Source organism: Phycodurus eques, chromosome 2 (genome assembly GCF_024500275.1).
Source record: "Phycodurus eques isolate BA_2022a chromosome 2, UOR_Pequ_1.1, whole genome shotgun sequence".
NCBI classification, from domain to species: Eukaryota; Metazoa; Chordata; class Actinopteri; order Syngnathiformes; family Syngnathidae; genus Phycodurus; species Phycodurus eques.
Genome location: NC_084526.1, coordinates 10,733,953 through 10,748,260, shown reverse-complemented (window position 1 = coordinate 10,748,260; position 14,308 = coordinate 10,733,953). Strand labels below are relative to the sequence as shown.

The 14,308-nt window shown below is 42.1% G+C and overlaps 1 protein-coding gene across 2 annotated transcripts; it reads left to right on the top strand.

The window, feature by feature from the left end:
* The first annotated feature begins 4,688 nt into the window (after positions 1-4,688).
* vps26a (VPS26, retromer complex component A) lies at positions 4,689-13,990 on the top strand. Of its 2 annotated transcripts, XM_061666784.1 has the most exons (11): positions 4,689-4,787; positions 6,190-6,339; positions 9,267-9,405; positions 9,506-9,591; positions 9,703-9,778; positions 10,114-10,270; positions 10,373-10,537; positions 10,634-10,740; positions 10,947-11,048; positions 12,456-12,565; positions 12,639-13,990. In XM_061666784.1, exons 1-11 carry the CDS (start codon positions 4,785-4,787, stop codon positions 12,753-12,755), a joined length of 1,212 nt encoding a protein of 403 aa, XP_061522768.1. In that variant the 5' UTR covers positions 4,689-4,784; the 3' UTR covers positions 12,756-13,990. The 2 variants fall into 2 exon arrangements, with proteins under 2 accessions (XP_061522768.1, XP_061522776.1); XM_061666792.1 differs by lacking the exons at positions 9,267-9,405; positions 9,506-9,591.
* Positions 13,991-14,308: the final 318 nt, after the last annotated feature.

The following is a 14,308-nucleotide window of genomic DNA, read 5'->3' as shown; positions in this document are numbered from 1 at the left end:
AGACGAGCGTGGTCACGGAACAAATTAAACTCATATCTCAGGACACTTACCACTGTGTGTAGTTAAGCCACAAGTGGGTGTTTTTTTTTGCACTCATTGCAATAAGTCTACATTTTGTCGGTTTTTGTCACATGAAAAAAGCTGAATTAGCCACAAAATTGTGCGTGTAAGTGTGTGTTTCATGTGGCATTTGTGCAAAACCTGAGGTTTCATTGTGTGTGTATATGTGTGTCTACTGGGTCTGTGTTTATTTCTCTCAGTTCCTCTTTCGGGTTCTTCTGAAATGATGCAGATAGCATCCGTTAATCACCTCCAGAGGGAAAATATGACATGAACAAATCAAATCGCATTTCATCGAGCTGCTCCTATGCTGAAATCACTGAAGCACGTACACAGAACTATCATGTAAAATATATTTTTTTATTGTACAGGGTCTATTTAGAGGCTAGTTATTTGGTGAAGTTTGTGACCTGGTGTGTAGAGGTCAAGATAGTTTTCTACCAAATGCCGGCGGCGCCAGCAGTTCTCTTATATGGCATGCTGGGGGCTTTTTCTAAACACAAATCAGCAGAGCTCACATTTGTCAGCTCGCCCTGAACAGGAAACCAAAGGGACGCGTCGACAGGAAGTGGACTGTGACGCATGGTGGGCTGCTGCTTCTGGTCTATTGTTTAATATGAGTGTATGCGGCAGACTCGAGCAAATGGAGTTTGATTAAACATCTTGTAAAGAACAAAAGAGTAGATTGACGGCATGGTAGTTAAAAGTCTATGAATGAGGACAAAGAGATGAATAACAAGAATATACACAAATGACCACTTGCAATGAGAGATTTGTATCAACAATTATGCCTTTAAAACAACTATAATAGAATAAGGACAAAGCTGACCTTAGCCAAGTTTATAAAAAAAATATATATATATATATATATATATATATATATATATATATATTTCAATATGACACATTTGCAGCTCCCGAATGTATGCAGGTTTATCCCATTATTGTAACTAAACCACGACTTTGACCAGTATTCATGAGAAAAATTGGCATTTTTTTCTATTCATTTCTGCACTTCAGTTTGCCCAGTCAGGATTCCACCACTTAATCGTGGTTCCGCTATATCGTGGATCTTTCTGTTAAACATAACACCTTTTTGGCACTCCCCCCCCCTCCTCCCTTTTTTTGGGGGGGTCCTTTTCAGCTGTTAGGTCAAGCAGAAGAGTTTTACTGTGCCACGGTGGAGTTTTTAAGCTGCTACTGTGTGGTTTTTTTTGTATTCTGATGAATATTTACTGAAATTTACAGTCAGACAGAACAAAGTTAGGGGAGTGACAGAAGAAAACAAAAGGGAGAGACAGTGAAAAAAATAACTAAATAAAACAGTAGGAAGAAAAGAAAAAAAAAGACAGGAAACTAGCTGTAAGAAAGATAAGCAAAATAAATTATTATATGCCTTGTACAATGACACATGACATTCAAGTGTTGTATGGAGCAGTAGTGCTACACCCTGTGAAGGAAGGACAGGACAATATAGGAAATGATTGGACAGGACGAGGACAGGAGGGGAAGCATGCAGGACAAGGGGTCGTGGACCCGGCCGTACAGCTGAAGTGTGATTGGAGTGGCTATGCAAATTCTAAACATCTTTAGAAACAGAGTGCAAGTGAGGGGTTACCCAGGAAGTTTGCATAGTTATGAGTTATTTATCGCAATGAGTGAGTGGCCCCACACCCAGCGAATAAGTCCCAGAGTCTGCGGACACATGCAAGTGGATTGACACCGTCCTCGCATGCACAATAACCTTCAGAAGTGACCTGTAATTGCTGCGGCCGCACCGCGGGGACTGAGGACCCCACCCCACCCACGCAAGAGACGGAGTCGGTGGTCAATGAGATTACAATGCAATTATAGTTAGCTCCCTATAATTGACAAAGTACTCTAAAAAGGACATGTGATCTCTTTAATTTCTGATATTTGACTGTCTTTGTTAATCCCAGTGAGGCCCAGCCGGTGAAGGAAGAGGGTCCAGTAAGAATGAGGGAGTCCGCTGAGGTTTTACAGCCTGAGGACGGTTCTGCTTATGAGGGCTCTGCTGGTCCACTCTGGCTAGACTATGCGTTTTATACGAATGCCGAACACGAAACAGGTTCTGGCGATTCCTGGACAGACATGGACCAATACAAAGGTGAATTTCAAGTGCATGGAACTTCTCCATCTAATTGTAATTTCATCCAGTTGATTTCTGACTTGTCTGCTTCTAGTTGGACGCGTAGACTCACAGGCCTTCAGGAGGTTCCTCAGCAGTTTTTGGCAGGAGAAGGACAAAGCAGCTGACAAGGAAATGGAGGACGACCATCTTCTGCAGTTGTAGAGTTCACAACGTGTTCTACTTTACACACTGTAACGTCATACTAAAAAAGATCTACTGCATTACCACCTGGTGGCCACAATTGTATTGGTTGGTGCTGCACCTCTGCTTCTGCCTGCAGCTGTGCTTTATGTGAAATAAATATACAACGGAATATTTGTTTAAATTAACACTTTAAATCAGCTTGTTAAACCTGTAACATATCATAGGCAGCCCCACACTGCAATCTCCTTTGAGGCTTTAGTCACTTTAGATCACCAGAAAGGATTGTGTAATACTTTTAAGGGAATTTCAGCTGTGCAAGACTCAACATGACAATCTTGCCCAACACAATAAATACCCTCAAGGAAAAGATGTGTTGAGTCCTATTGAAATTATGCATTATGTGCATATAAAAAAAAAACAAGAGTCTTAAAACAAGATTCAATCCTAACAATAAAGAGTTGGTATCGTTGGTATTCACATCTGTTTTCTACATCTCTCCATGTACATTATAAAAAAAAACCCTGGTGCTGGACAAAGATCCATTCGCCTGAACCTGTTGGACTGTCAATTCAAAAAGCTAAAAGCAACTATAAAGATGGTGAGGTCATTGAAAAAAGGATGCAGGACGTTCAATTAAAATGTGAGGCTGCATCTTATTAGAAGAAGAAGAAAAGTCTGCAAATAAAATCTGTGCCTACTTTGCTTTCTCATTGAATCGGTTCCATTTGAGTCCTGAGGCAATAAAATGCATGATAAAGTAAACTGTAAAATATATATTTTTATTCAGCTTTAAATAGCATTTGTTGCCTGTTCCCGCTTCCTGAAAGTAGACTTTACCATGAAATATAATCATTTAAATCCTATACAAATATATATATATATATAATTTTAATAAGAGAGGAGGTAATAAATTACCTCCTCTAAAAAAGTCACATGGTCCACAAGTAGTTGCATCATTCAGATTCTCTGTAGGCCATTGGAAGGCCAAAAGTAAGATTTATTTTCTTGTATATTCAAAAATAAAGTTGAAATCTTGGCATAGTCTTGTTACCTAAATATTTTATTTTATTTGTTTATTTTTAAAAAATACTTTTAAAAAACATGCTATTAGTATCAATGCCACGTGACCTTTGTTCATGTACTTGATAATACTATGCTATAAACTCACTCATGTTACTTTCTGTCCTGTTCTTTAAATGAGGAATTTCAGTACAATAAAACAATGACATAAAAAATGTGCTGCCTGAGATGGGTCAATACATATTTTGAGTACTGTAGTTCATGTGTAATATCAGATTAATGCTGCGTGCACACCGGACGCGAAGCGAACTTTCGCCTTGCGTTACTCACGCAAGTTTGAATGCGAGAGTTGTGCACACACCGAACGGGAAATTCGCTTCTTTCGTGCCATACGGAACCGGAGACGGGGATACCAACACCAATTCTTTGAACATCGCTAGTCAATCCGACATCAGTGTTGTTATCACTGGTGGGCATTGGTTGTGCTAAAACTTTGGCGAATGCTATTGCTAACTTGGTTCAAAGTTAAGTACAACCGACAGCTGTAAATAAGTAACATAAATACAGGCTACCAGATACGCCAACTTCCTCGCTCACCATTCTCCAGGCCTCCTCTTTTTTTCGTAAATGGATAGATGGATAGCAGGAGTTAGCAAAAGGTTCCGAGTGCCCACAAACAGCAATGATAATTTCACCCTCCATTGTTCTGTTCAACGATTCTAGGACGTTGTGTGTGACGCAGAATCTTCTCGACGCTGACTGGCTGTCGGGACGGAGCGTCACGCAAATTTATGGCTCAAGTTGACATTTTTCAACTGGACCAAATCGGTGAAGAAGGGAATTTTCACGTGTATGCCCGACTTGTGTCGTGTCAAACACATCTTTCTCCTCGCCCGGCACGAATTGGCGCCTATTCTCGCATTTGCATTGACTTTATATGTAATCATTGTCGTGCGAGTTTGAATGCACCTTAGGAGTTAAAATAAGACAGACTTTCGTATTTTGAGAGTTACAAAAAAGTAAATGGCTACAATTTGGTGAAATGGCCCTTGTACAATGAAGAAATTAAATGAAAAAATGTGGCATCCTGAACACCTTTACAGGACTGGTATTGCTTTTTCAAAAATCTTCATACCCAGGAATGTAAATGCAGAAGTAAAATATTATAACATGATTCACCAAAATGAAAATCACTGGAATAAAGGGAGTGCGAAATTAACACACTTGAGAGATTCTGGTCCAGGATCACGTGAGGTCCCTGCCCCGCCCACAGGCCACCTGACCCGCATCACGTGACCGCCAGTCTCGAGAGAAGCGTGTCGCTCGGTTCACGCGCACGCGCACGCGGACGGGCTACAACCCAGCGACGCTAAAGCTGTTAGCTTCAACTGTCTGCTACACGGCCGACATGGTGAGTGGAAAACGACTACCGGGCTTTGGCTTTTCTGCACCCCCCCCCCCCCACAAAAAAGGTCTTTTATCGATAAACGTGCAGCGTGGATAAGCGCTTCCGGTGTGGCTTGAAAGCGACTAGTTGGTGTTTTAAAAAAGCTGACAGGGAAGCTAGCGGGGTTGCTCGAAGCTGCTCGAGTTAGCAAAGTGCGAGGCCGTCTGTGGTGGTTGCTTGCCGTAAAGTAACACGCTACTGCTAGTTAAGAACGAAACGAGTTCACAGAGGTTGGACTGCCCGCGAGTGTTCGCTTAATGTCACTTGTGGTGACGTTGTGAGCTGTGCAGAAGTTGGAAATGTCACTCCCGATATGTGGTTCACCGTCATTTCTTTTCCGACTTGAAATGTAGACGCATTTTTTCATGCGCGCCCTGGACCAATCCCCACTGAAGGTTGTGTTCAGTGCTATGTACACTGCAAAATCTTTGATGGACTGTTGGATCTTAGCTGGGGGAATAACCACGCCCCCTCCCATTCTTCTGAGACAGTGATTGTGGACTCCTGACATCCTGGTGACACATTGCGTGGTTGGTGTGGAGGAGGGATGATAATGCTCCAAATAGTCTTCGTGTGGCAGTGATGCGTGTTGTTGTTGTTGTTTTGGCCAGAATGTTGTAAATTGCTAAGAAAAGTGTGACTGTCATGGAATTAACACATTCTTAAAATTAGTCTTTAAAAAAAATTTTTTTTTAAAAAATAATTATAATAAATCTCTTCTCCACACACTCACGTTATTCATTTGAAGTGGTTTCTGATTTTAAGGCATAGTGAAGCCAAGACATTTTTCATATGGATACAATTTAGAACCATACTCCTTATACAACGGAACACTTTTTCTCCCATGGGAAATCATGGAAATTGATTCAATCTGTTCCAGGATCAAATTTTCACCATCAAGAACCCCTATTTACTGTACACTCACATTTAAACATTGGTAATTGTCATACAAGTGTAGAAAGAAGTTAACCACAGTTTATTTTAAAAGCTGTGCATTACCATGACCACAAGGGTTGGCACTTTGAGAATTTTACTTTCGGGGAACAAAGCGCGAGCCTCCATGAAGACCCCCTAAAGATATGATTATATTTTCACTTCTGGAGGTGGCACTTCTCCTTCTAGAATCCTTGAGCAGAACCAGGATTCTTCATTGGGTGACCATGTGTACTCCTAGTAGATAGATAGATACATACAGAAACATGACATCATTGAACAGGTGAATATGAATGTCTATTTTCTACAGCAAAAAATAGGTATTTGTTAGCTTTGTAAACCTCTAACTGATATTTCCTTGTCCCAACACCTGTCTCGGTACTCCGCTTCATTTTTATTGTATCGTCACTACCGCCGTGTGCTGTACTTCCAGAGTTTCCTGGGGGGTTTGTTCGGGCCGGTGTGCGAGATTGATGTCCTGCTGAACGATGCAGAGAGCCGGAAGATGGCTGAACTCAAGACAGAAGATGGAAAGATGGAGAAACATTTTATGTTCTATGATGGAGAGTCTGTGTCTGGGAAGGTAAACTGAGTTCAACTGAGCTTTAATGTGACTTTTATTTTTTATTGATCTGTGTCTTTACAGCCAAATAAATCCTGAATGAAATGACAAATAGTTTTTAATTCCTTCAAATATTTATAGTGTTATCTGAGTGAATGCAAACTCACTTATCAGAATTAGAATCATCTTTAATTTGCCAAGTATATCCAAAACACACAAGGAATTTGTCTCCGGTAGTTGGAGCCGCTCTAGTACAACAGACAGTCAATTTACAGAACACTTTGGAGACATAAAGACACTGACAAAAAAAAAATTGTGCAAAAAGATGCAGAGTCCTCTAGCACTTAGAGCAGTTCGAATGACTAATATTGCAATAGTCCGGTGCAATGACCATTGTGCAAAGGGCGCTGAGACTTCAAGGAGTGTATGCGGTTTAAAGTGACGAGGAGTGCGATCATCTGGGACAATGTTGGTTGTGCAAATGTTACAGATACTCCTCAATCAGTGTGCAAATGGAGCAGATGCTACTCTGGCATGAGTGGCCAGTATATGCAAATAGTGCAGCATGGCGAGACAACTACAGTGAGTGCACGAGTAATACATAATTGGCCCCACAGAAATGTGACAACGAACTCAAGTCAAAAAATTGTCAGCTTGTTGTAATGGAATTATAGGTTAGGTGTTTAAGAAGTTGATCGCAAGAGGGAAGAAGCTGTTGGAATGTCTACTAGTTCTAGTTTGCATTGATCGGTAGCGCCTACCTGAGGGAAGGAGCTGGAAGAGCTGGTGACCGGGGTGCGGTGGGTCCGAGAGGATTTTGCACGCCCTTGTCTTAGTTCTGGCAGCGTGCAAGTCCTCAATGGTGGGATAGGGGGGTACCGACAATCCTTTCAGCAGTTTTGATTGTCCGTTGCAGTCGGAGTTTGTCCTTTTTTGTAGCAGCACCGAACCAGACTGTGATGGAAGAACACAGGACCGATTCGATGACCGCTGTGTAGAACTGTCTCAGCAGCTCCGGTGGAAGGCCGTGCTTTCTCAGAAGCCGCAGGAAGTACATCCTCTGCTGGACCTTTTTGAGGACGGAGTTGATGTTGATCGCCCACATCAGGTCCTGAGAGATTGTAATTCCCAGGAACTTGAAGGTCTCGACGGTTGACACAAGGCAGCTGGACAACGTGAGGGGCAGCTGTGGCGAAGGATGCCTCCTGAAGTCCACGATCATCTCTACAGTCTTGAGCGTGTTCAGCTCCAGGTTGTGTTGGCCGCACCACAGCTCCAGCCGCTCCGCTTCCTGTTGATATGCAGACAGGATCCTCGCGTAGGTCCCTGGACTGTTGAGGTGTTCTAGGATGAAGTCCAGTCCCATGTTGACTGCATCATCCGCAGACCTGTTCGCTTGGTAGGCAAACTGCAGGGGGTCCAGCAGGGCACCTGTGACACTCTTGAGGTGGTCCATCACGAGACGTTCAAAGGACTTCATGACCACAGATGTCAAAGCGACAGGCCTGTAGTCATTCAGACCCGAGATTGCAGGTTTCTTGGGGACTGGAATGATGGTGGAGCCTTTGAAACAGGATGGAACTTTGCACATTTCCAAAGATCTATTGAAGATCTGAGTGAAGACTGGAGCGAGCTGGTCTGCGCAGACTTTGAGACAGGATGGGGACACATGGTCCGGGCCTGCCGCTTTGTTAATCTTCTGTTGTTTGAAGATGTGTCTCACATCCTGTTCATGGATGGTTAACGCAGAAGTCAGAGGTGTGGTTGTGGTCGCGGGTGCGGCCGGGTCGGGTGTGTGGTGTGAAACTGTCCTTTTCAAATCTGCAATAGAAGGTATTCAAGTCGTTGGCTAGTGTGCTATTGTTCTCAGCTTGGGGGGATCGTCGCTTGTAATTAGTCAGCGATTGGAATGCATGCCAGACTGATTTAGAGTCGTTTGCGCTAAACTGTTTTTCCAACTTTGCTGCATAGATCCTCTTTGCAATGTTAATTTCTTTAGTCAGCTGGTTTCTAGCTCGGTTATACAGGGCCCTGTCCCCGCTCTGATATGCGTCCTCCTTAGCTTGGCGAAGCTGCTTAAGTTTAGCAGTGAACCACGGCTTGTTGTTGTTGAATGTGCGAAATGATTTTGTTGGTACACAAACCTCTTCACAGAAACTGATATAGGATGTGACAGTGTCCGTATATTCATCCAGGCTGCCAGCTGAATTTTCAAAGACACTCCAGTCTGTGCAGTCTAAACAGCTTTGAAGTTCCATCTTGGCTTCATTGGTCCACTTTTTGACTGTTTTCACTGTAGGCTTCGCACATTTAAGTTCTTGCCTGCACGTCGATATTTAGTGAATTAAGCAGTGATCAGACGAGCCCAGGGCTGCACGAGGAATAGAACGGTATGCGTTTTTTACCGTAGTGGAGCAGTGGTCTAAAGTATTATTTTCCCTGGTAGGACAGTCGATGTGCTGCTTGTATTTAGGGAGTTCGTGGTTGAGTTTAGCTTTGTTAAAGTCCCCGAGAATAATGAAGGGTGAGTCCGGGTGTTTTTTTTCAATTTCGTTGACTTGTTCGGTGAGCGTTAGCAATGCGGCGTTCGTGTTAGCTTGAGGCGTAATATAGACTCCAGCCAGTATGAACGATGCAAACTCACGTGGCGAGTAGAATGGTTTACAGTTTAAGAATAGCGACTCCAAATGCGGGCTGCAGTGTGTGCTGAGCACCGTGACGTCCGTACACCATTTTTCGTTGATATAGAGGCATATCCCGCCGCCCTTTGTTTTTCACGATGATTCCATGTCGCGGTCCGCTCGTTGAATGTTGAAGCCGGGAAGCATGACGGCGCCATCGGGTACAGCGTCGCAAAGCCAGGTCTCCGTGAAGCACATGGCCGCGGAACGTCCGAAGTCTTTACTGGTCTTTAACAGAAGATGAAGCTCGTCCATTTTGTTGGGTAGGGAGCGTACATTCGCGAGGTGGATCGACGGGAACGCCAATCTGTGTCCTCTCTTGCGGAGTTTCACCTGAATGTCGGCTCGCTTCCCTCTGTGGCGCCGCTTCCGTCTCCATGCGCCGAAAACCGCGGACGCCGCTCCGGTGAGTAACTCGGGGAATAAACTGAGGGGATATTTGAAAGTTGGTGACAGTAAGTCCGGAGTAGCCTCCTTGATGGTTAGCAGTTCTCCCCTTGTGTAAGTGAGTCGTGTAAGGTCTCCAAAGACGGACGAAAAACACAAAAACAAAGACAATACTAGAGAGCGCCTTACCGAGGCGACCACACTGGTAGGCACCATCTTCTTTCAAATGTGACATTTATTTATGGTGCTGCCATCCTCAGCAAGTGTCATATGTCTTACAGTCATTACACCATCACAATAAATATTTGTCCTTCAGGTGAATCTAAATGTCAAGCAGGGAGGAAAACGACTGGAGCACCAGGGCATCCGCATTGAGTTTGTTGGACAGATCGGTGAGCATGATTTGGTGTTTTCCTTTTTGTTCACCCCGCCCCAGAATAAAAAAAGGTGCTGTCTTCTTGTCATGGCACCAGCGGAAGTGGCCTGCTAACATACGGATTGACAAACTTCAATACAAAACATTTTAGTTAGTCTTTAAATCAGGTGGGGAGTGTTTGATCAGCGCCTGCCAGGGAATTTGAAAAACAAATAAAACCGCAGCGAAACAGAGAGAGCTCAGTTTCCTACTTACTATTATCAACAGCCTCAAAACATTTCACTCACAATCTATTATGATAAACATTTGAAATGGTCCATGATTGTTTGGATCTCTTCTTCTTTATTTCAGAGCTCTTCTCGGACAAAAGCAACACCCACGAGTTTGTGGATCTGGTGAAAGAGTTGGCGTTGCCAGGAGAGCTCACCCAGAATAGAAGCTACGACTTTGAGTTCATGCAGGTGGAGAAGCCCTACGAGTCGTATACTGGCGCCAACGTCAGGCTAAGGTAGTGTCATGGCACCATTTGAGTAAACATCTGTTTTCTCTAAATTGGAAAATGAATGACGAATCAGATTATTAATGTAGCGCCTCCTTCGTGTTCATGTAGGTATTTTCTCAGGGTGACGATAGTTCGTCGATTGTCAGATCTGGTGAAGGAGTATGAGCTGATTGTCCATCAGCTGGCCACCTACCCAGACGTCAACAACTCAATCAAGATGGAGGTCGGCATAGAAGACTGCCTTCACATCGAGTTTGAATACAATAAATCCAAGTAAGATAGGCACCACTATATTTGCTTTTTGGTTATTTAAAAAAAAAAAAAAAAAAAAAAGCTTGAACAACTTCTGTCAATGTGTCTCCTTGCGAGGTACCACCTAAAGGACGTCATCGTTGGGAAGATTTACTTCCTGCTGGTCAGGATCAAGATCCAACACATGGAGCTGCAGCTCATCAAGAAGGAGATAACAGGCATAGGTTAGCATCCAAGGTTCAGGGCAAAATAAAGTATTTTTAATGCTTGCATGCCAGTTTCTTTGGTATGAAAAGTGTAACATTAATAAAGCTTCATTGTTGAAGAGCTCCATATTCAACCCGACTTTTTAACACAGTCACGTTGCTGCACTGACTTCATTTTTCTGTTTTCTGTCCACTGTGTATGATGTTCTTGTTTACCCTTTTAGGTCCGAGTACGACCACAGAGACGGATACAGTGGCCAAGTATGAGATTATGGATGGAGCACCGGTTAAAGGCGAATCTATTCCCATCAGACTCTTTCTAGCAGGTAATATCAATATCCACTTTTCTTTTCCTTTCTTGTTCCACAAGAGATGGAAGACAAAAAAAACATATTTGGTCACCAGCTCTCAATATCTTCTGAACATCTGAAAAATACCTTAAAAGTCAAGTAAATATTTGAATGAAAACATCACCTGATGCAAACGCAATGATGACAGTCCAGCTCAGAGAATAGTTCTGGTCTCAGTGATCAATGAGTATTGATTCACCACTCGGAAAATTAAAATAATAATTATTTAATTGCCTGACTTACATTTTAACATTATTTTAATAGATATTTTAGATGGCAGTACGTTTTTATTCAACTTAATTACATTTTATTCCAAGAATATTTTCCCAATCATTGTCTTAACACTTAAACATCAAATGTATTGTTCAAACAAACAAAAGAAAAATATGGATGATGGAGCAAATAATGCAAGAAACAAGCATACAGATGAAATATTTTTTTTTTTATTAGTGGTAAACCTCTTGGCATTAAACGTATAAGCCAAGTCAAATAAAATAATTGAGGAATATGAGCATGAGGTGTACAGCTGTAGAGAGTGATCAGCTAACATTTTACCCTGTTGCCACAAAACAGCCTTTTACACAGAACACAGTGAAATGAGATATTAGCAACCTTGACACAGTGATACGGCATCCTGCGATGGAAAAATTAAAAGTGTAATGTTAGCCCAAGCATCTGGTTGTGTGATCTATACGCCATTTGCCGCTCAGCGACAGTTTCGTTTCAAACACAACAGGGTGGGAGAAGCGAGTCTCAGGTGTTAACCATCACACTCTTGAATTCCCTTACACTCCAACTTCAGGCACTGATAAGGCTCTGAGCTTTTCAGATAAGGCTCTGATTTTTTACAAAACAGCAACCTGGGGAAAAAAATCCAGATAAATCCTGGCTTGAAAAGGCAGCGTTCTGTCTGTTAGCTTTCTACAGTCTTCAGCGTTCAATCACGGGATTATTTCTGTGCCACTGCCTTGTTGAGCAAGAAATCCGATGAATAGTGAGTGTCTGGTTGCATCAGGCTTCATTGCAATGTCCTTTTAAACCAGCCTGAATCAACAGGGCCTTCTGCTGTTTGCACTCAGTTTTGCCAGCAATGCCTCAAGATGTAACTAACTGACAACAAACATAACGCCCTACAGTGAATCTTCACTATTAAGCCCCGACACGAAGAGGGAAGTTTTGAACCCTCATTTCATATACTTCGCAATTTTTTAAAAATCATTTTAATTTAGCTGGGTAGTTAATATCACCACTTGCTGTGGTGTATCAAATTTACCAGACATATTTTATCTTTACAGGAACTATAAGGAAGACATTAATCAGCTAATATATTTTTATGCCTGTCTTCACTATATATGAGCTTTTGCGTTTCATGTTTTTGGCCAGGGTATGACTTGACAACCACCATGCGGGACGTCAACAAGAAGTTCTCTGTACGCTACTTCCTGAATCTGGTGTTAGTGGACGAAGAAGATAGAAGATACTTTAAGCAGCAGGTAACTCATTTGTGCAAAGTTTTTACATCTGTCACAAGATCCCGGCAATGAATTTATTTGTCTGTGTCCTCAGGAGATTGTTTTGTGGAGGAAAGCCCCAGAGAAGATTAGAAAACGAAACTTCCACCAGCGCTACGAGTCTCCTGATTCCCAAACTCAGCCTGTTAATGCGGAGCAGCCGGAGATGTGAGGGCAAGCGAGGCCATGAACTGAAAACAAACGTACAGATACACACAAGCGTATTCTTCACTGATGAGCAGACAGAGGTGTGACAGCTGTCCCACTCTCTGCTTGGGCTGTATTCATGAATACACACACGATGACATCTTCCTCACCTCAGCCTCACGCGTAAGCGGTCCTTCTGCGGGCATACCACCACACTCTCATTTGGACACGCGCACTTTCTGCTGACATGACAAGGACAAAGAAGCCGGCCACTACGTACACCTTTGCTCACAGGATTTTTTTCCGCTTGGGTGCACACATACACTGTGCTTTCTTACAATATTTGTTTGCACCCACAATGACACTTCAGCACTCTTGTTCAGCCATCTTGTCGGGGGACACTCTCTCTAGTATATTTTGTAAAAAGCTGCTCTTACTTCGGAGATGTCGTCTATGTTTGGAACTGAGAAACAAATGCTCATCGTTGATTACTAGTCCTCTGTTTTGTTTCCACATTGTAGACCTCAATGTTCTGTCTGATCACAGTTCTTTATAGATAAATAAAATTTCAAGGTTTCAAAGGCATTTGATGCAGTTTTTAGTTGGTTTGTCTGGAGTTATTTCTCAGTAGCCACAGATTATGAATGTCCATTAGTAATTTGTTGGACATTTTTTATCTGCATCTGCTCATACTGTAGACATACCTGTTTGTGGGTATGATGTGTTCAGTTAAACCATTTAATGTAATAGTTCTGCTGAAGTCTACTGTTGCAAGCACTGCGCATCACCTATAAATCCACAGCTGTGACATTTAAATGGTTATATGATGTCAGTAAACCCATGTGATGGGAAATTAGCTCATAAGCTCTGTGTTGCACTTTTTGTCATTAAAAAAGGTGCTAAAATGGCCACTTTAACTCAGTTGTCATTTATATACTGTTATGTGTTTTAATTGTAATTGTTGTTGTCTCTTTCATGTGTAAATTATGACTCCACGAGTTTCATAAACACTCATGTCCACCGTTGATTTTATGTTTCTTCACTTAACAGTTGAATGTGCATTATTTATGTGCAAGAAACAGAATTTTTTTTTCTTGCTGCCAGACTCCATTTGTCTTTCTAATCATGTTGGCTGTTTGGGCTTAAAAACTGCAGAGGTCAAGAAAACAGAGGTCTTTTGTGTGTATATGTTCAGTATGTACATTAAATCCTTAAACACTGAAAATCAATCCTTAATAAAGCGAATTTATATTGACAATATATTGAGTCATGTATTCTAGTTAAAGGAAAAAGGTTTAGTTCCAAAACTAGTTTATGGATCGGTAATCCTTTGATCCAATTTTATTTGGAACCATGAGATAAATACGTGTTAAGATTAACAGGGTGATTGATTCATACAAATGGGTGTTCAGTATTTACACAATTGAAAACCCTAATGATATTTTAATATTACAATAGTATTATGTAGTGTACTTGGTTGCGCGAGAAGGTCCCGCCTTCTTTTGGAGAGCAGTAATTCGATTGGCTGTGCTGAAGGCCCATTTGATTTAATATACATGAATTACTTTAGGGGACGAT

Bases quoted from the DNA above. Each gene is read 5' to 3' on its own strand.
- vps26a (XM_061666784.1), top strand. The intron at 9,592-9,702 runs GTAGGCACCATC...TTTGTCCTTCAG, and splicing joins TTACCGAGGCGACCACACTG to GTGAATCTAAATGTCAAGCA. The intron at 10,271-10,372 runs GTAGTGTCATGG...GTGTTCATGTAG, and splicing joins GGCGCCAACGTCAGGCTAAG to GTATTTTCTCAGGGTGACGA.